Source organism: Botryllus schlosseri, chromosome 6 (genome assembly GCF_051294905.1).
Source record: "Botryllus schlosseri isolate E-star chromosome 6, Bs_hap1, whole genome shotgun sequence".
In the NCBI taxonomy this organism is placed as follows: Eukaryota; Metazoa; Chordata; class Ascidiacea; order Stolidobranchia; family Styelidae; genus Botryllus; species Botryllus schlosseri.
Window position 1 is genome coordinate 11,574,115 of NC_137241.1, and position 21,646 is coordinate 11,595,760.

At 41.1% G+C, this 21,646-nt stretch overlaps 1 protein-coding gene across 2 annotated transcripts in view; it reads right to left on the minus strand.

Annotated features, from left to right (window-relative positions):
• LOC145440991 (lysyl oxidase homolog 3A-like) overlaps window positions 1-21,490 on the minus strand; it is a 42,837-nt gene extending 21,347 nt beyond the window's left edge. For both annotated transcript variants that reach the window (XR_013915675.1, XM_080318778.1), the window contains exons 1-8: window positions 21,472-21,490; window positions 5,866-6,013; window positions 5,570-5,750; window positions 5,344-5,501; window positions 4,884-5,080; window positions 3,948-4,081; window positions 3,743-3,855; window positions 130-319 (exon numbers count right to left, since the gene is read on the minus strand). Coding sequence is in view for 1 of the 2 variants with exons in the window: in XM_080318778.1 (XP_080174904.1) it covers window positions 130-319; window positions 3,743-3,855; window positions 3,948-4,081; window positions 4,884-5,080; window positions 5,344-5,501; window positions 5,570-5,750; window positions 5,866-5,961 (1,069 nt within the window). In the remaining variant the exon portion in view is untranslated. The remainder of the gene's footprint in view (window positions 1-129; window positions 320-3,742; window positions 3,856-3,947; window positions 4,082-4,883; window positions 5,081-5,343; window positions 5,502-5,569; window positions 5,751-5,865; window positions 6,014-21,471) is intronic.
• Between the last annotated feature and the right edge of the window lie 156 nt (window positions 21,491-21,646).

Below are 21,646 nucleotides of genomic sequence, written 5' to 3' on the forward strand. Positions count from 1 at the left end.
TTTTGACTCAAGCGCCATCGCAAAAGAACTCCGTCTATGCTGAGTGTGGCGCAAGAAACGACCACCGGTTAAAAGAACCACTGTTCTCATAATGATAAACTACGACGTAATCTATTCAGTAATACTCACCCATTCCGTAATATGAATGAGTCACGACTCTCTTTGCCGTTCCAAATCCAAGTTGTCGACATGCTACACTCGCATCCCTCATGTCGAAATGATTGTGGCAAACAGTCCCCCACCGACCATCACGCACGATCTCCAATCTCCCCTCTCCGATGGACGGGCCCCCTTTTAGCCGGATAAGCTCGTAGGGTTCCTGAAACATATCATCAACTAATTACGCGAATGTGATGTCGTATATATGACATGCATGCAGTACATCAGGAGTGCTCATGACGTCGATCGCGATCTACCAGTAGATTGCCAGATTCTTTCGGCAGACTTCTGATCATTTGTCATAAGTAGACTGGAAGCAGAAGTAGAGTCGTAAATATCTACTAGAACTGTGGTTCGCAACATTTAGTGACTCGCGGACCGGTAAAACTTGAAAACAACTGTTGCGGACCGGTAAACCGTCAAAAACAAAATTAATCCTAAATTTACTTACGACAAATGTATTCAGCTTTAATGTAACATTGGAACATAACATAACATAACATAACATAACATAACATAACATAACATAACATAACATAACATAACATAACATAACATAACATGGTTGGATTATATTTTTGATCTGAACAAGTCACACACAATGTACAATGCGATAAGACACAATGCGATGTCATGAACAGATAGGATGTAGAACGACACGCATCAGTAGCGATCCTTTACTCTAACATCCACCTCGGCCTAGAGTGCCCGATGTCACAGTTCTTTTTCGATGTTGATCTCTTTGAAGCCGCGGCCCTTTCTACTAGTTCTTTTCCATTCATTGTGAGTGCTTTCTTCCGTCTTGTCTTTTTCTGGGCTTTTTTTGTCGCCGTAAGAACGGCAACGGCAGGGGAAGAGGAGCCCAGATAAACCTCCGACGGGAATCGAATGCGGTTCGTCTGCGTGCTGGACGCTTATCGTAACCACTACACCAGTGGTTCCCAACGTGGGCGATATCGCCCCCCAGGGGGCGATTTGGCGGTCTAGGGGGGCCAAAATAACGAAGGGGGCGATGGGGGGCGAAAACGGACGAAGGGGGCGATAAGGGGGCGATGGCGCGTTAAAATAGCTATATGGAGTCAGGACCGTAACTGCCGCACCTTAAACCCCCCAATTGGGGGCCAAAAATTATTTCGTGAATTAACATAAATTAAATAGTAATTTTTTAGAAATTCATGCAACTTTTTCAAAAAATTTGTCGCGCTGCGCGCGATTTAATGTCGTCATATATATTGATTTTGGGGTACCCTTCCCCCAACAAAAATACGAATGATTTAGGGAAATGGAAACTTCGGTGTCGGCCATTACTGCGCCACGACACACCAAGACATATGAAGTTATAGGCCATGTAACATACGACTCCGAGAAGTATGCCAGAACGATCAGCAGCGAAAAGACCTTGGCCGAAAAGGAATGCCCTTGTGCTGACCGAAAACTTCGATATATGTAAAATATACACATATGTTTAATTGTCCATAGACGCCTCAATGGCTGGCGTCGAATGTTCCTCTCCTGGCGATTTGAACCCTACAGGAAAATGCCATCCCGAAGAGAAAAATTATTTGCCAGTCAAGAAATACCAATTTGAAATCATGTGCGTCTTTTAGTTTGGTACATTCTGGCGATTTCCATAAATTTTGACATAGCAGATATAGGAGGTCACGAAAAAGCATCATGCAACGAAGTCAATACAATAACGGGTCCGCCCGAAAATGTTTAATTATTATTTAAGAGTCCTACCTTTTCAAACACACCACACTCAGCTCTACCGGTAAATCTGATTACGTGAGCAGAGAGAGGATAAAAAATTGATGGCAATATATATGCAATTCCCGACCATATTGACCGATTAAAACATGAATTAAATAAATTTGTCGTTCTTCGCGCGCTTAGCCGAAATACGGTGACTCACGAAACAGTACATGAAATAGGGTATAGCTGATATGTATCGACAAAAACCCCACTGGCTGAGGGGGGTCTGGGGTTTGGTTTATCGCCCTATGGGGGCCCAAGACCAACGTTTGGGAGAGGGCTGACGAAGTGCTGTTACGGTCCTTATTGGAGTCAAGTTGGAGAAATGACTTTTTTGTAGTCAACGCACGAAAATTTAGCTGCAAAAGTGTAATTTCTAGGTCGAACCGGAAAGTTGACCTTTTTTCATTAGTCAACTCGCCGGTGATCCCAGCTTGTATACCCATTTTTCGGTTCCCCATATTTGGGGGGCGATGATCGGAGTGGAGCTTCAAACGGGGGCGATGAGTCGAAAAAGGTTGGGAACCACTGCACTACACTATCTCCCCCGCAAAAACATCACTTAATGTTGCCTTTTTTATATTAGATATTTATACGTGGTTGTGTTAAAGTTTCTGCAAGGCAAAGCTCGAGAAGGCCTAAAGAATACGAACTTGATTGTGATTGTTCCGTATCCTTTGATAGAATTTTGGACTTTGGCGTTTGTTATGGCCTCTATTATACCGCCAAGTGTCGCTAAATTGCACTGTCAGAAGTTAATGAAGTAGTTTAAGAGTATCCGCAGCTTTCACATATAAATTGTCCGAAACAAGTTGCAGGCTACTTTCAAGCAGTTTCGAGCAACACCTTCCCCATTATGACGGACTCCCAAAGTAGATTATAAATACTCTATTACGACACCATACAAGTATACGTTCAAGATCCGTTGAAAATTTGATGTTTTAATTCGATAATTTCCGGACAAGTGACTAACTTTTTGCATTTTGTTGCAATATAAAATTCTGTTATATTCGGCAGCCCTGCAGAAAACTTGCCGCGGACGGGCGGTTGACAACCACGCTACTAGAAAACGTATCACTACTTCTGGTGGAAGTATAAAAAAGGATATGTCTGTAAAGGACTCAAGTAGGGTACATTTGTACATTTGGTTGAGGGGTAGCATATATTTTAGCTGTCAGTCGGAGGTGGCTAATCTCGAAATTTCAAGGTGGAGCTTCACGATCAACAAAAACACTGCATATAGGTGCAATCTTCGAAATTATCTTCAGATATAATAAGATACACGGGTTGTCTCACACAATTTCTATGACAATTTCACTGATGAAAGTAAAATGAACTTATCCCAAAATGATTTCTACTTTTCAAAACTGAAAGCGTAAAAAGTAAACCATTTTGCCTACAAAATTTCCGAAGCAGAAGTGGTCAATGGAAGTATTCGGAAACCATAAACACTTGATTAAGTGTACCATGGTACCAGGAAGCAGGCCAAACCTATACTTGAGTATACTTAAGAATTACTGACCACATCTGGTCACAACCGATGAAACAGGGGATAACAATGCAAATTCGTGGTTTTCTACACAAAACATACCATGATTTAAGCAAAAATCAGGTCTGGGCGAAAACATTAGGACTGATGAATTCGTGGTATCGTCTACTAGTCGGTCGTCGTCTAGTGCGCATCGGTTGAAGAGCGTTATCAAGTCAAAGAGCGAATAGACGTAAAAAGTTTCTGTCGTGGTGTACAAGGTATTGTTAGGTAATCAAGGCTACTGTTGTGTTGTATTCAATGATAATATTCCCCGGTGTAACTACATGGATTTGTACTTACCGTGAATTTTTTAGGAATATGGTGATGCAGACGGTGTCTTCTTTTCATCTTTTTCTTCATTGTCGATAAGGTGTATGGATCGCCGGCAGTGCATCGGATATAAACAGCTTTTGCTGAGATAAACAAAATATTTGTTAATTGGATACCATAGGGTCGGGGAGTTATTAGACCCGTAATAGCACAATCGGCATTGAAATCCCGTTACCTGTTGGACATTTCTCTTTGATTGTAAAATTCAGAAAGTTGAAGTGACATTGGTCAAGCTGGGTTTCATCGCCAGAGCACGAAACATTAGTCAACCAGAAACTACCTTTCCTCCCAGTTTGATGCTCTGTCTCGCTGAAACAAAACGTCAAGTTACATATCGGCATATTGGCCGTAATCGGTCGCTACGCGCCATATAATCAGGCATCGGAGCTATTTATTTGATTATACTTACGAGGTAATAGTAGGGCTGCCATATTTTGGAATCCGGAAAGGAGGAATCATAAAAGGCAGAACTGCTGATTCTTAAATTTTTACTGGAAATCTTGTTGCGTTGACACATATTTAAAAGGTCATTTCTCCAGTTCTACTCCCGAACCCGCTCGAACGTCCGCATTACAGGTTTCGCGTCATTTATGGCGTTTTTTAGTTGAGCCTATCCATTAGTCTGGCTGTCAAAGCTATAAAGGAGGACCTACGATATCGTAGGCCCCGGGAGGACAAATTTCCCAAACGGAGTACATTTAGGCGTACTCGGAGGACGTTTTAGATTTCCTCAAATGGAGAACAAATCCTCCTAAATGAGGACATATGGAAGCACTAGGTAATAGTAGATAGAACAGGGACATTACTCTCGCATTGATCATCGTACGAATACTATAGAGCTGTGGTGATATTTAAGTGAAGATAACTCTATAGGCCTAGCCTACTCGATGATCTGCGAGGCTTTACCATATTACGCAATTTAATGTTTCAAATAACCTAATTCACACTGTGTCTTGGTCGATATACGTGAATTTTTGAAAAATATGAACATTGACACTAATATATTTTATTTGTCTATTAAGGTTGATAACAATAAATGATACAGTTAAAAATAAATCCTATGAAATCTAAAGAATAAGACAGAGTCAGAATTCTTGCGTGTGTATTTTACCCGATCTCAGTTGCTCCCGGAAAACCAAGTTGTCCGCATACTACTTTGGCATTTCTTTGATTCCACCCATCCGAGCATAAGACGCGCCACTTCTCAGCATGGAGGATTTCCAAGCGTCCGAACAAATAGGGTAGACGCTTTCGGACTGCTCGCGGCGGCTTTATCCGCATATTTGTTAGACCTTCACTGGCCGTCACCTTAAAGAAGGAAACAGTAAAACCCGTAGTACTTGATGAGTTGAATAAACTGGAGATCAAGTCTCTACTAATAAAAATAGCCTATACTAGGTTTTCGAGTACGAGGTCATAGACACCACACCACTATGTATAGTCCAATTTTTATCCATGGCGATATGGCAAGATTGGAATAGTTTCAGCAAATTCTTAGTTAACAATCAGTAGATGAATACGATATCAATTTCAAACAAATATGGTCCACTATTAACGTTTGAGAAGCTCACCCAGTTCTTCAGCAAATAATGTGGTATCTTCCGTTGGTTGCATTTCACTCCGGCGTCCTCATGATGCGAGCAGTCATTCTCACCTAACGGACGATGCTTGCAATCTATCAGAGATTTCTCGTCGCCATTGCAGTCCACATTGTCGAGTAAGATAGCGCCTGGCGATAGCAGACATCTTTATGATTATGTTCGCTGTCTTTACCGACTCACTTGCGAAACGTGATACCTTCTCCTGGACCAAATCCGCCGCTATGTACAAAATCGATAGCCCCGTCGAATCCCATCATTCGGCACGCTACTTCTGCGCCGCGCAAAGACCAATCGTCATCACACACTGTCCCCCACTCTTCGCCAAACTTCACTTCTATTCGTCCTTCAGAGGCCACTTCACCGCCTCGCAACCTAATCTGTGTGCGTGGTTTCGAAAACATAGTATATAAGTCTCTTATCATCATTGAAATTATTAATAATATAGTTTTCAACATGCTTATAACAAACCGGTTGTTGTAATTGAATCCTCACCTTCAGAGTTTCCTCGGCATTTTCTTGCTCGGACGTAGCCTGGGACTTGGAATCGGTCACAAATAATAATAGAACTACGACAAAGTACGGCGGCATCACTGGCGATATTTTTTAATCTCAATGGTAACAAATTAAATACCTAACTGCACTGTAATAAAATGCAAAATTAGTCAATCACGGATATGTAGCATAAAAGGCAAGGTATTAGCAATAAAACTATGAATTACAGGAAACAGCCATTAGGCCTATATACTTGGATCTAGGCTAAGCGATCACTAAAGTTGCTTTTAAACGGATTCGGTTATAATGCTTGGTACCAATCTCCGGTGCTTTGGGGGATCGCGGTGATGTCGAATATCACAACGATAACGCAATCGTTACGAGGCTCCGCGTAATTTATCATCGTGAAGTGCAACTTGGATCATTTGTCGTGACAGTTAATGCTTCTATCTACCTTCGCAACACACTTTAATTTATTATCGCCATTGGATGTCACCTGCTAATGGTCATTATTGCTTCAATAAGAAATTCCGTTACGTATCCCTCTGCCAATTAAATGAATATGAGTATGCGATCGCAGTCACGTATGCAACAATTCTCTTTGCGGCCTACGCAGATAACATGAACTCTACAAGACTACTCGCCACAAGGCCCACTGTATTGAAACCTCAAATTGGGTAATTATTGCATTGTTCGATCAATGAATGAGTTGAATAAACCTAATAAATTTGACAGCGTATTAGGTAGTTGTAGAGGCTAATATACTTTGTGTCAATCCATGTTGGCGCCGCCTGATTACATTCCTTGCCTTGATTAATAAATGTGTCTATTCATACTAATCATACCGCATTCAGATTCATATATCTTCTATCATTTAGGAGATGTGCGTACAATAAATTGTTTTGGTTACCTGGCACGCAGGGATAAAATGACGTAAACATGTATGATTACACGCTCGCTGTCTGACTAAGTGATTAGACATTCCTCTGATCCGACAAGCATACATACTTCCGAAGTCGTCTTGAATATAGCAGGTGCATAGACGGCACTCGCTGGTTTCCTCGAATATACCAGCACCCGCGAATATAGTAGCCTACGAAAAACACGACAGATATTCTATAACGCATAGACAGTTAACAAGTTTAGATATGATACAAAAGTATTTATTCTCGTGGTAATCTGAATCCTATCTAGGAATAAGCGCTCGTATGGATAAATACATCATTACTAGTTATGCAATAGATATCGAACTGATAAACACCATATCCTCATGTCACCTCACGCGAAAACAAGTGCACCTACTACTAATTCAGACTATCTCCTCTCCATACACTCTCCAGCGCATTAACCTTTCGAAGTAAAGGAGCATACATTTCAATATCGCATATTTCGATCTCCCCTTCCTTATTCGAAAAGTATACCCGACTGTTCTCCAACCGGCATTAGGAGGTGGAATGACTCTCCAACAAATCTGACGCGCGCCGGTAGACGCAAAACAAATTACTGGGTTTAGTTTTTAAATATATACCAGGTAAAAGTTAGAACAATTTATTGTTATAGTTAGTCGTAGCTGAGCGCGTAACGACTCACGCAAGCGTCACATATTGACACCGACTTATCAGCCTGAAACTAACAAAATGATGCTCGATTTCTTCAAAAGCATTATAGTCGCGGAGTCGCAGTTCTTGATATATCTTGTGCACTGTGCAGGTTGTACCGATAAATGGTATAACGATAATTACATCGTTAGTCGAGATGCCATGCTTATGATTACCTTTCAAGCTTCTTGCTTCGCGGTGTAAAAATTTGAACTATCATAATTCAGGCAGTCATATATCTTACATTTAAATATCACTGCATGATGCATGTGTCGGCGTAGGTAAATAATGAGAACAACTTATAGCTGGGACCTGGATATTCTCCAGAGATATCGCTTCTATAGGTTTCATGGTGAGATACTGAATCGCTTTGCGTGAGCGACGGTGAGAGTTCGTATTATGGTCAAAAATATAATCGTAATTTAATGTAAAGTTACCGGTTACCGATATGGACCTAAATAGAACTAATAGAACTTACATAGAACATGCTATGCTCCGCTTCCCGCTTCATTAGATTCCTATTTCCAAGTATGATGACCCGCAACCGTATTTTCAATGAGGGGCTTCATCTCGTAAAATTATGCCATGATACAGTTCAGTTATTAGCCGAAAAATTCGCCTTGAACCCTAATATTAATTAGTTTTACCGCGTTTTCAATGAGGGGCTTCATCTCGTAAAATTATGCCATGATACAGTTCAGTTATTAGCCGAAAAAATCGCCTTGAACCCTAATAATAATTAGTTTTACCGCGTTTTCTGCTATGCGCCACTTCTCGCTTCTTTACATCCCGATTTGCGCGTAGTTCGACCGTTTTCCGAATGAGTACGCCTTTATATTGATCGGTAATTATCCGCTAAAGTCGCACGATTGACTCTTCCGCTGTTTCAGCTTTCCGCTAATTCAGATTTTTATTTCATGTTCATAAATCCCATTATTTTCTTCACAAGCCCGTTGTTCCGCCGAAATATTGATTAGTCATTCTCATTTAATCCTCCTCAAGTTTGATTCTCTGGTGTTTCCACGTTGATATGCGCAATTGCGCATGCAGGTAGGGTTGCATTTAAAACAAACGGTGTTTTAAGGCCTTTCAAAAAATTGTGTTTTTAGTAAGTTGTAAAATTATGCCATAATTGTGTAAATACTTTGCAACAAACATGTTGTATTAGCCTACGGACAATGTGGGATGGTTGGAACCCTCAAAATAGTCGGTTCAACAGTTATAGTACAGATATTTCGTCAAAGGAGTTATGTTTATCCTATATTTTCAATTGTCATTGTCAATCCATTATGACGTCACAATTGAATATTCGTTACGTCATGGCTTGAAAAAACAAAAAAACAATAAAAAACATGTTATAAATTAGGGCCTTGTTTTAAACATGCTTGTTTTAAATTGATTATTGTTTTAAATGCAACCCTACATGTAGGCCAATGGCCGACGCTGTTGGTTGTGTCGTCTTCACTTTTCGGCGTTTTGGAGATTGAGGGATGACAAAATCATTAATGTATGATTTACAAACAAATCGAACTCATTATTATGAATATTCATTGAAAATAAGTGTGATTTCTGATGTCTCCTTTCAGACGCCAGTTCGGAAATTTGTGTTTTTTCACCCTGGAAAGTGTTATCGTATTGATCGGTCGAAAGGCAACAGCGTGATACCATTAGCTAAAGTCCGAATGAGATAAAAATATTGGAGAAAGAATTGGCATTTTAGAAGGAACGGGATTAGATTTCGTGTCCCAACATCTCTTGCGTGCGTCACTGCAATTCGACTACCGATCGCGCTTAGTATTGCCTGTCGGTAACCAAATGACCGGCAACCTGTCGTATGCAGCGTGACAAAATATCAAAAGTTGTAAAATATTACCAACTGACGTGCCAACCATTTTTAATTTTGACCTATTTAACGTTTCAAGTAAGGAATCACACCAACCACCTATCTGTAGCTGGCAACGGCATCGGCTACGTCAGTCATTCTTGCAGTATTGGTCGCGAAGGGTATAAATTTTTGTCGCTACCGCACTAGACCTATACCGCCCACTGAGGTATATGAACACCGCCTGATGTACGCAATGTGTACACCATTTAAATTTAGTCGCGTGATGATCGATCTTCTGTGGTTGCCTTGGTCGTTTCCAAGTATACTGTGTTCGGTACCATAGCCAATAAGTGACAGGCCCAACAAAGATTTCATGATGAGATAGCCTGATGATAAAAATGTGCCGACCCCTGCAAATCATTTTGGAAACGCACACAGCGCATGGAGTCGCATGTTGCCGAACGTGTGTCTATATCGTGAAAATGCCCTGGGCCAAAATGCTGGTTCCTATAAAATATTCGCGATCCCATAGGCTGCACACTGCACAACTGCACATGCACACTCCTAGACTAAACCATCCGAACGATTTCATACGATATTAGGTTGCCGTATATATATTTTTGTGGGTTTCCCAAACTCAAGAAATTGTAGGTCACGGTAAATCGCGCGGAGCGCGAAAAAAATATCTAGGATAACTAAAACCTGCCCCACAAGACTCTGAATTATGTTGATTTATCAAATAATTTTAGCTTTTTCCATTTTGACAACTTATGTGATATGTTTTGCAACAAACATGGTTATCATATGTCGTGTTCGTCAAATCATTTGGCGCGCCATGAAAAATCATCTCGTGTGCCGCAAATGGCACGCGTGCCGGGGTTTGCCGACTCCTGGCGTAGTGGTATAATCCACAGCTGCAACACCAATTAGTTGTCCGAGCGAGGTCGACTCCGGAATCCTACATAAGTGTTGGAGGCTCATCTATAGGCTCCCGCCATCTCATCCGTATTAGCGGTGTCAAAGACTAGAAGTGAGCCGTGCTACAAGTCGGCGGCTACGGAAAAATGAAGAAAATTGACCTGATGTAAATTATCATAGTAGTTGACAAACACCATGAATACCACAAACAACAGCAACAAGAACTTACGCTAATCTATAAGCAGCTTCGCAGAACCCCAAATTATCCGGAGTTTCGTAACTGCATGCTGCTCTTTCATCTCTCTACTGCGGCTCTCGTCAGCTTTGAATCGAAACGTCAAATGAAGACTAATTGTCAAGATTGGCAAAGTTCGCCGCTTCGCCACGCCGAACATCGTCTTCCAGGGATACTACTATGATGCTCCATTTCACACTATTGCTGGGTTACCATATTTTTGTGGCACGAATTCCCGACGCTCGTTAGCGTCCACTAGCGGATTTCAAAACGAGATATGAGCACATGTTGATCAACATGACGTTACACCAGCAAAGCTTTGCCTATCGACTAGAGGTGGTCACGATTCGGTTCAGGAGTATGGGGTTGTGTGTCGTAAGTTGTAACCAGGGCCAAAGCCACATGTTTTCAGCCCCCTCCTGCCCAAATAAACACTGATCTTGGGCCCACCGTAGGGTAAACGATGCAACTTCTGGGGACGTACTATATGCATCTGGTTTCTATATGCATCTGGTCGTTAAATGATTTGAATGAATTCTGTCAATAATATTGGTTCTTCCATATATTACTATATAATTTTGATCCTCTCTCCGCCCACATGATCAGAGGTAGCGGTAGAGCTGGTGGATGGAGCGTAATTGTGCTGTACATCGTCAAGTCACGTTCATGTCACACCAATAACATTATTTCAGCCTAATGCTGGTGAGCACTGCGCACCACTGAGCTAAATAAACACCGCACATCCGGTGGTGTCCAATCTTTTATGGTCACGACTCCATTCCAATTTGAAAATGTTCCGTGGCCCAGCTCAAAATTTGATAAGCTGATTACTAATAAAACGGCGGCACCTTTGCCCAGACTTACTCACAGCTTATTTTGGAAGCTGATTACGTTCAACATCTTCGTGAACCCCAACATAAAGGCAAACGACTCCCATAGATTAGCACCGGTATCTTTCAATAAAACATCTAAATACCTAAACCGACTCTAGGAATATACCGTTCTCCTATAATTGCGATAACAATTATACTTATTTCTTTAAATTACGGTTATTTTTATTTATTTTTGATCGCTGTTTTTGCGAGGGTGGTAGTCTCTATATTAAAATCAATAGACGTAATACTAAATCGCGCGCAGCGTGAAGAAAAATTTCATGTAGCATAAATCTGCCCAAACATAATTTTGTTTATGTTGATTTACGAAAAATAATGAGCTTACTTCAAGCCTTCAAAATTCCGGACATTTAGGGATATTTTAAAAATACCTCCCGGACGCAGTTTCAACAGTGAAATTCCGGACATGTCCGGGAAATTCCGGACGTATGGCAACCCTACACTATTGCGAAGTCAACTTAGCATCGTGTTGTTGAGGTAGTGTAGTATTGAACTTATTTAAAACGCAGCATTTTTCGAGTGATTTTGACGTGCTGCGGAATCAGTAATAATTTCACGGGCGTTCCGCATGTGAGTCACCACAAACGACTCGTTTACCCAATTGCCGGGTGACGATGACTTGGAAATGATTTAGCGAGATCTCGGGTGCATCTGAAATTCTGTTGACTGCACGTTGTGGCACCGTGCAGGTGCGCGATTTGTTAGCAGGTCTACACGACACGCTAAATAGGCTAAATAAACTTGTCAAAGACGAGATACAGTAAAGGGATTCTAACCTATTGTAGCAACATCATATTACGATATTACTCGGAGTTTTGCATCGCAATTAGGCACCAAATGAAGACTATAGTCAGCCCGCAAGCGCCTCAAGATAACCGGACTACCAATCTGACAAATCGATCTCGCCTACCTACACATATGCCGCATTCATTTTCGTCGCTTCCTTGTGTATGTTTGCCTTTCTTAAATCTAGTGTGCAACTATGCATGCCTCTTACATGCTCTCTAGAGACAGTCAAGACTGCAGGGATCAACCCAAAAACTACTTCATAGGTAGCCCCCTATACTGATTAATGCTATGGCTTGGCTACCAGCTACATCCCGCCTTTATCTGTGCTAGGTTGGCTTCCTTCACTTAGACATTCAGATCACTGGACAGTATTTCCGCTCCTTACCATGAAACGATAACTCTCTACAGGACTCACACCCAGAGGTGGTCAGTAACGAAGTACTTCTACTTTTTGAAAGTACTCAAGTAGTGTTCCTCTACTTCTGGTACTTACTCAAGTAGACATGATTTTCTCTACTTCTACTTCTACTTCTTGTACTTCTACTTCTAATATTTTGTGATCTACTTACTTACTTTTCGCTATTTTCAGTTTGTCAAGTAGAAGTAGTTTAATCCCCCAATACGAAATAGAGCCTGAGCAATTTCGGGCCTGTTTTCGCGGAGTACCAACATTTGATATTCTTAAAAGTCAAGTAAAGCCCAGAAATTTTGTTGCGCTTCGCGCACAGTAGTTGTGGAGTGACAAATATGTTTTCACGAAAGTATCAGTGAATATAACTTATGCACCGGATTGCTTATATGGATCCGCTCAAACCGCATTGTCACCCATATCAAATATTTCATCACAGTAAATATGGCCCACTATAATAACGTTTGAAACTACCGTTTCGCAATCTAGCAATTACCTATCCTGTCGTTTTCTAGCAGCCCATGACGTGTCCCGATAATCTGGAAAATCCAGCTTTTTGGAACGTTACACCTTTGGTCACCTTTGAAGCTTTATGTACGAAAGACATGAAATATATTTTCCGCATTTTAGAAGTGGTATTTGTATTTCACTGTCAATTCAGAGTATGATACTTGAAGTATCATACTTTGGGTTCGAAATACTTTCAGTTCTTTTGTCTGCAGAACATACATGTTGAAGCATAAAACCAAGTGTAGTAATGACTCTATTCTCGGAAAATAAAGATACACTATATATAAATTTTACAATCCACAATATTTGTCATTAACGTATACTAATCGCGAAAAGTGTTGAAACCGTATCCAATACAACTTCTCCGTATTGCTCTTCGCCTAAACCAGGGGCCTTAAAATATGGGTTAGGGCGCCATGCCACGATATTCTCTAAAACGGGGTCTTCTAGTAAAAAAAGAGTTAGTATCGCATTTTCATATCAATACTATAATTTGCATCCCATGATGCGAAAGAATGCTTATTCTGTCGAAAATTGATACTTCCCGGGATGCATCAATACGAATCAAGCTCTCTGCACCTTCCGCATAGCTCATTTTTCTGCTTTTGACAGTCCGTACGAACGAATTAAGACTGTTTTCAAAACTACTTACTTACTTGAGTACTTTTAAAGTCGGTGAATTCTACTTCCACTTAAAGTAGTTTTAGGTGGTCTGGAAAAAGTACTTCCACTCGTACTTGAGTAGATTTTTTCGTCGCTACTTCTACTTCTACTTGAGTAGCTTTCTTGACTACTTTGACCACCTCTGCCCACACCACCATCTTCGAGTTCAGTTACGTTGCTGCAGTGCTGCGCGCAGAAGCGCCACTCTCAGCGTCGAGGTTCGGGAATGTTAAGCGGAGTTATTTGAGTTTTTCGTTGAAAATTCTCGGATTGTCCTTGACTGGTGGATAATCAGAGAATTATGAACGAAAAACTCAAATAACTCCGCTTCTACTGGTTGGAATTGAGTCAAATTTGTTTTGCATCGTCTTTGAAGACAGCTCAACAATATCATGGGGTTGACAGAATTATTTTTATGTTTTTAAAATTTTCCCTAATAAATTAAAATTTTTAATTGGATCTGCGGAGCCTTATACTTGTTAGTATTGAACCAAATTTGGTGTGTAGCGTTTTTTTAGGATAACCTGACAATTTAACAACTGAATGGCTGGAATCCAGAAAAAAAGTTATTTTTGAACCGCCCTACTGAAGGCCTATAATGCTATTTCACTACTTCCTAAATTTCGTTTCTGACCAATGTTTATTAGTGTTGAGAATGTGTGTGCTTGTAATCAGTATAGTCTGTAGTGAGAAAATCAGTAAGTTACATCTCTGTATATTAGTTGCTGACTTATACACAAGAGCTACGCTTCGATAGGATTGAATACATGTCATGTTTGAATGATTCATACATATTAGGATATTAGAGAGTCCATGTTAGAAAAACTTATAAAATATGAAAAAAAGGATATTTGGGAATGCATTCTTTCATGTTAATGGCATAGTGAATAATTCGAGCTGTGCCACATTGACACAATTTTGCATGCCATCGTTAATGATATGTTTGCATATGTTTATTGGTTGATAGTCATCTAAGCGTCACTGGGGCATAGAAATTTCGAAGTAAATTGGTAATACTGTTGGAGTCGGAGTTGGAGTCAGTATATTGAAAATGTCTGGAGTCGGATTCGGTGGCAAAATTTACCGACTCCACCGAGCGAGATAGTATAAAGGTGAGGCTTCCGGCTTCTCGATCGGTAGGTCGTGTTTCGATCCCCGGCCTAGTCATACCAAAGACTTGGAAATTTGTATCCGCAGCTATCCTGCTAGGCGCTCGGCAACCACGGATAGTATGCAGGAGAAAATACTTGGATACAGACTAGGTGACTTTACGGTCGTACCGCATCTCCGTCTTCGAAACCATTTCGATGGTGCAGGCGAAAAAGAGTATCATCCCTCTCTCCCTCTCTCCACAGTCCTGACTTTGACATCAGGCCCTAGGTCGATGTGGACGCCTCATCTTGGTCGTTCGACATCCTTCTATTGGTCCATTACTTCGCATTGTACATTGCGTTTGCTTGATCAGATGAAAATATATCTTACGGTTCTTGATATGCACTAGATATATTTTGAATGCTGTGATACGACCAGGAATATCTAGAACTACAGGAGTTCTAGATATCCCTGGATACGACGAATAGAGATTCCAATAAGGCTTTCAGGATGGGATCGAAATTATAAGTATAATTGAAATATAACTGGGACGTATGGTTTCAGTATTCGAAAAAGCGATTCTCACTTCTGTCATTGCAATCTATAGTCACTTTTGATCATGCCTTCCATGCCCCTTGCTTTCGTGCACGGAGCATACTTTGTACCCGAGCATGTACCCCTAACATGTACCTCTGGTTATGAACTCCTGGCCTAGAACATGTAAAACATGAGGCCGGAGTAGAAGGTATATAAAATGACATGCGATTAAAATGAATGTGGCATGTGTGAGTTACTACAGTTAGTAGTTGAAGTCTGATGGCGGTCCGGTAATCTCGAGAGCGGTCTATAGCAGTGGTTCCCAAACTTTTTCGGTGTGAGGGCCAAATTTAGAATTTCAGAGTACGGTCGGGGCCGCACGAATACTACGGCTATGAAACGGACCCAAACAGTCATCGTGGCTATTTCTGAGTAGTTTTATTGCCATGACGAGATTTCAAAACTGTACACTGTTAACCGCTACTTATCTGCTGCATAGGGTGTCCGTTGAGTGAATCAGCTTTCCTGGCCTTAACGCGCGAAGCGCGAAAAATTTCTTCAGTTTCATGACTGAATTGGTCAATATGATCGGGAATTGCATGTATTGCTATCAATTTTCATCCTGTCTCTGTTCACGTAAACTGATTTACCGGTAGAACTGAGTGAGGTGTGTTTGAAAAGGTATAGGCCCCCTCAATAGAAATTAAACATCTCCGGGGGTATACCTGTTGGCAGGAACGTAACAGCACTTCGTCAGGACTCCAGGTTCCCATAGGGTGATAAACTGACCCCGCATCACGTTGTTCGCTTTTGCCACGAAATTAAAGTTGTACTGTTTAGTGAGACAGCGCGACGCGCTAACATTTCGATAATTCATGATAAAATCGGCGAATAAGACCGGGAATTGCATGGTTGTCCTCTTTGCACACGTAATCAGATTTACCGGTAGAGCTGAGTGAGAAGTGTCTTTGAAACTGCCGACCCCGTAGAATTAAACATCTTCGGGCGGCGGACCCCTAGGTATGACTTTTTTACATGATGTTATTTCGTGACGTCCTGTCTGCTATATCAAAAAATGTAGAATTGCCCAAACCTACTAAACTGAAAGATCACACGATTTCAGATTGGTATTTCTTCACTGGCATATAATTTTCTTTCCTGCGGGATGGTATTTCTCTTGTGAGGGTTCAGATTGCCAAGACAAAAACATTCGGCGCCAGTCATTTAAGCGCCTGGATGGACAATTAAACCTATATGTATTTTGTATATATAACGAATTTTTTGGTATGTCGAAGTTTTTGGTCAGCATAAAAGCAGTCCTTTACGGCCAAGGCTTTCTCGCTGCCAATCGTTCTGACACACTTCTTGGAGTCACATGTAACATGGCCTAAAACTTTATATGTCTTGGTGAGTTGTGGTGAGGTCATGGCCAACGCTGATATGACCATTTCTATAAATCTTGCGTATTTTTTCTTGGGGAAGAGTACCCAATAATCAAGATATGAGGCGAATTGAAATCGCGCAAGGCGCGAAAAAAATTTGAAAAAGTTGCAAATTTTCATAAAATACTCTATAATTTATGCTAACACACGAAATAATTTTGGGCCCCCTTCGAGCTCGGCCCCCTCAATTGGGGGGTTTGGGGTGCGACAGCTACGGCCTGACTATAGGACTACTAATTATGCTGCTTTTAGCCGGCTAAGCAGTATGCATCTCGTCGTATTCAACCGTGAGTCACGTGTCGCACATCTAGTTATCATAGGGTTACCAATTTAGGGATGGTGTGAACCTCTGAAAGGTTCAGGTTCGTGTGAACGCGAACCTTTTTGAAAGGTTCTGTGTGAACGCGAACGTGAACCTCATGACGTCACGTGACGTCATATTGCTAATTCCAACCCTAAAAATCAGTAAAGTGATAGCCTATATATTAATGAACACGATACCTAGCGATAGCGATGACTCGGCCCACATAATGCCACAATGTTGAAGTACATATTGACGTTTTAAACGTCACCCAATGTATCGACTGGGTCAATGATATGATAAAATAATATCATAAAATCACCATCTTCCGTCGCTTTGCCAACAATTTCGACGAGGACTTGTAAGGGAATATAAGCTTACTCTTACGCCTTAACGGTCTAGGCCAGGCGTCTGATTGCTACGTTGATATTGAGCAGAGTGTAAAACGGGTTTTCAAACTTGCTACCGATATTACCCCATTACCAAGTTATACAGTAGTAGACAACACCCCAATCGCACGTACGGATTTGGTTTTCATGATACAATAAACATATGAAATCAAGATTGACTAGTACGCCTGCTAGATTTTTTACATCAGACAACAACATCAATTTCATTGATTGGTCAAATAAGCATCATTCGCCGACTACCTACATGAAGGCCTAGTGAATTTCGCTCTTGATGTTGTGTGATTGCGGGTTAAGCTCACAGCAGAGAGTCACTAAATATTCACGAACGGAAAGCTTGATATTTCGAGCAATCTTTTGTGACAAAGCAAGTAAATTTTTTGAGATTATCAAGGTGCATGCTCGTTTCAGTGTTTATTTTTTCATGCTGCCAGCGCAATCCATAGAGTGGCCCGCAGTTGAAATGCAATACATTTCAACCAAAGATGCGGTTATAACGAAGTGAAAATTGCAATATATGAAAAAGGTTCACACTGCAGAACCTACCAAGGTTCGTTTGTGAACGTGAATCTCTAAATATCCGAGGTTCACACACAGAACGCGAACGTGAACCTCAAGTTCACACCATCCCTAGTTACCATACGTCCTCTTTTAAGATGATTTGTCATCATTTTCGATTTTTTTAAAGTGTCCTCGGAGGACGCCCAAATGTCTTCTTTTATGATGATTTGTCTTCTTTTTCGATTTTTTAAAAGTGTCCTCGGAGGACGCCCAAATGTCTTCTTTTTGAGATTGTCTTCTTTTTTGAGTATTTTGATTACATATAGGGCCAAATTCGACTGATATACATTAAGTCAGCACTGTGGGGACGCTACGGCGACTATTCCGGGAGCTGAACCGGAAAGTTGACCTTTTTTCAGTCAACTACCTGTTAATATGAACGAAAAACTGTATCTTCCGGGAGTTGAGCCTCTTTTTCTTTTTTAGTCAAGCGACCACGAAGTGTGAAAAATCTACCATTTTTCAGGATTTTCCCCCGGCTTTGAAAGTTATCAATACCTATTTATATCAATAGCTACTGCCCGTTCAACTGAAAAGTTGAATGGCACATTGCATTGAAACAGCAGTGACGTAACGTTAGCAGTCTATACTCACAACTTTCCAGCAATTCTATAATTAAAAACTACAGAGGCCAAGCCAAGCAAGAGTATTTTATAAATATAAATTTTATTTTTTGTCATGAATCGATTTCCTAATATATTTTGGGGGCCGCACTTGGGAATCACTGGTCTATAGCATTCATTCAGCAGAAACTGCATATACTTCGACTTAAATGTGGACTTGGACATAATCGACGACTGTCTGATATCCGTCGAGGTAGTGTTCCGCAATTGTTGCCCGGCACACTGGCCGAGGCTGAATTTTTGTTAATAATTATATAGAATAATTATAACTTAATCACTGCCAAAATATAATATTACATCGCTGCACAGAATTTGAACCCTGCAAAACCGTGCGATACGGCTGATGTCATCTGTACCTTTACGTACCAAACTATCGCCTTACTACCGTAAGCACCGAATTTTGCAAGTTGACAAACTATATCGCTTCGAAGTATCAAAAGTCATTCACAAATATTTTTCCAATAGTTTGCCTCCTGTGTTTGATGACTTTTTCATGCCTGCCAAAAATTTCCACTCCCACTACACGAGACCCTCGTCTAAAGGAATATCTACTTACCCCCACCCACAGAATGTAGAATTATTTGCCCCCACCCAATAGCAACCTAACTAAGAGATCTATCGACTACTCGGGACCTATCATCTGGAATGCATTACCACCACATATCCGTGAATTGCCTTATAATAGATTCAAAAAAGCCCTACTTGATCACCTCTTGTCGTTACACTAACACTGTTGCCCTACCTCGCCCAGACATTGCTTCATTGATCATTTGCCACCATCGTTTAATTTTTCTTCTATTTTATTTTTTTTAACTACTGTAACCTTTTTTACAGCCAGACTGTTTAGAGAAGTGATTCCCAAGTGCGGCCCCCAGATAGCCTTCTTGCGGCCCCCAAAATATATTAAGAAATCGATTTATGACAAAAAATAAAATTTATATTTATAAAATACTCTTGCTTGGCTTGGCCTCTGTAGTTTTTAATCATAGAATTGCAGGAAAGTTGTGAGTATAGACTGCCAACGCTACGTCACTGCTGTTTCAATGCAATGTGCCCTAACTTTCCAGTTGAACGAGCAGTAGCTATAGATATAAATAGGTATTGATAACTTTCAAAACCGGAGGAAAATCGTGAAAAAACGGTAAATTTTTCCCACTTCGTGGTCGCTTGACTAAAAAAGAAAAAGAGGCTCGACTCCCGGAAAATACAGTTTTTTTTTCTTCACATTAACAGGTGGTCGACTGAATACAAGGTCAACTTGCCGGTCCAGCTCCTGAAATAGCCGCCGTAGCGTTCCTACAGTGCTGACTTAATGTATATCAGTCGAATTTGGCCCTAACTGTAACCAAAATCCTCAAAAAAGAAGACAAAATCTCAAAAAAGAAGACATTTGGGCGTCCTGCGAGGACACTTTGAAAAAATCAAAAAATAGGACAAGTCATCTTAAAGAGGACGTATGGTAACCCTATGATAACTAGATGTGCAACAAGTGACTCGCGGTTGAATACGCCGAGATGCATGCTGCTTAGCCGGCTAAAATCAGTATAATTGGTAGTCCTGTAGTCAGGGCCGTGTCTGCCGCACCCCAAACTACCATATTGAGGGGGGCCGAGCTCGAAGGGGGCTTAAAATTATTTCGCGAATCAGCATAAATTATAAAGTATATTTTGAAAATTTGTGCAACTTTTTCAAAAATATTTCGCGCTACGCGCGATTTCAATTCGCCACATATCTTGATTATTGGGTACTCTTCCCCAAGAAAAAATACGCAAGATTTATAGGAATCAGCATATCAGCGTTGGCCATGACCGCACCACAACGTACCAAGACATATAAAGTTTTAGGCCATGTAACATGTGACTCCAAGAAGTGTGTCAGAACGATCGCAGCGAGAAAGCCTTGGCCGTAAAATACTGCTTTTATGCTGACCAAAAACTTCGAAATACCAAAAAATTCATTATATATACAAAATACATATAGGTTTATTTGTCCATATAGGCGCCTAAATGACTGGCGCCCAATGTTCTTGTCTTGGCAATCTGAACCTCACAAGACAAATACCATCCCGCAGGAAAGAAAATTATATGCCAGTGAAGAAATACCAATCTGAAATCGTGTGATCTTTCAGTTTAGTAGGTTTGGGCAATTCTACATTTTTTGATATAGCAGACAGGACGTCACGAAATAACATCATGTAAAAAAGTCATACCTAGGGGTCCGCCCGCCCGAAGATGTTTAATTTTACGGGGTCTGCAGTTTCAAAGACACCTCTCACTCAGCTCTACCGGTAAATCTGATTACGTGGGCAAAGAGGACAACCATGCAATTCCCGATCTTATTCACCGATTTTATCATGAATTATCGAAATATTCGCGCGTCGTGCTGTCTCACTAAACAGTACAACTTTAATTTCGTGGCAAAAGCGAACAACGTGATGCGGGGTCAGTTTATCACCTTTTTTTTTTTTTTTTAGGGTCTGGAGGGACCGCAGCCAACCTCCCCCTGTAGGGTTTGCCAGGGTGTCTATGTGGTACACATAGACACCCATCTCGTTTTGCTTCAGTTTCTCTCTTGTTACTGGTGCAACGAGTCTGCATAGCCAGGCTTTGAGGGGCTTGAGTCTGCGGCCACAAGCTTGTCCTCGCCACCATGGCTATGCATGGGATACTGCCCCGTCAAGCGGTTTCAGATCCCGTTCAGGAATATGAAGGCCAAGGGCCATACTCTTCCTGGATGTGATTGGAAGTATTGGTTGTACCGCTAGGGCTTCGCATCCCCCAGCGTCCAACAAAGGGATGCTTGCCTTAATACAACCAAATACTCCAGTTTATCACCCTTTGGGAGCCCGGGGTCCTGACGAAGTGCTGTTACGTTCCTGCCAACGGGTATACCCCCGGAGATGTTTAATTACTATTGAGGGGGCCTATACTTTTTCAAACACACCTCACTCAGCTCTACCGGTAAAATCAGATTACGTG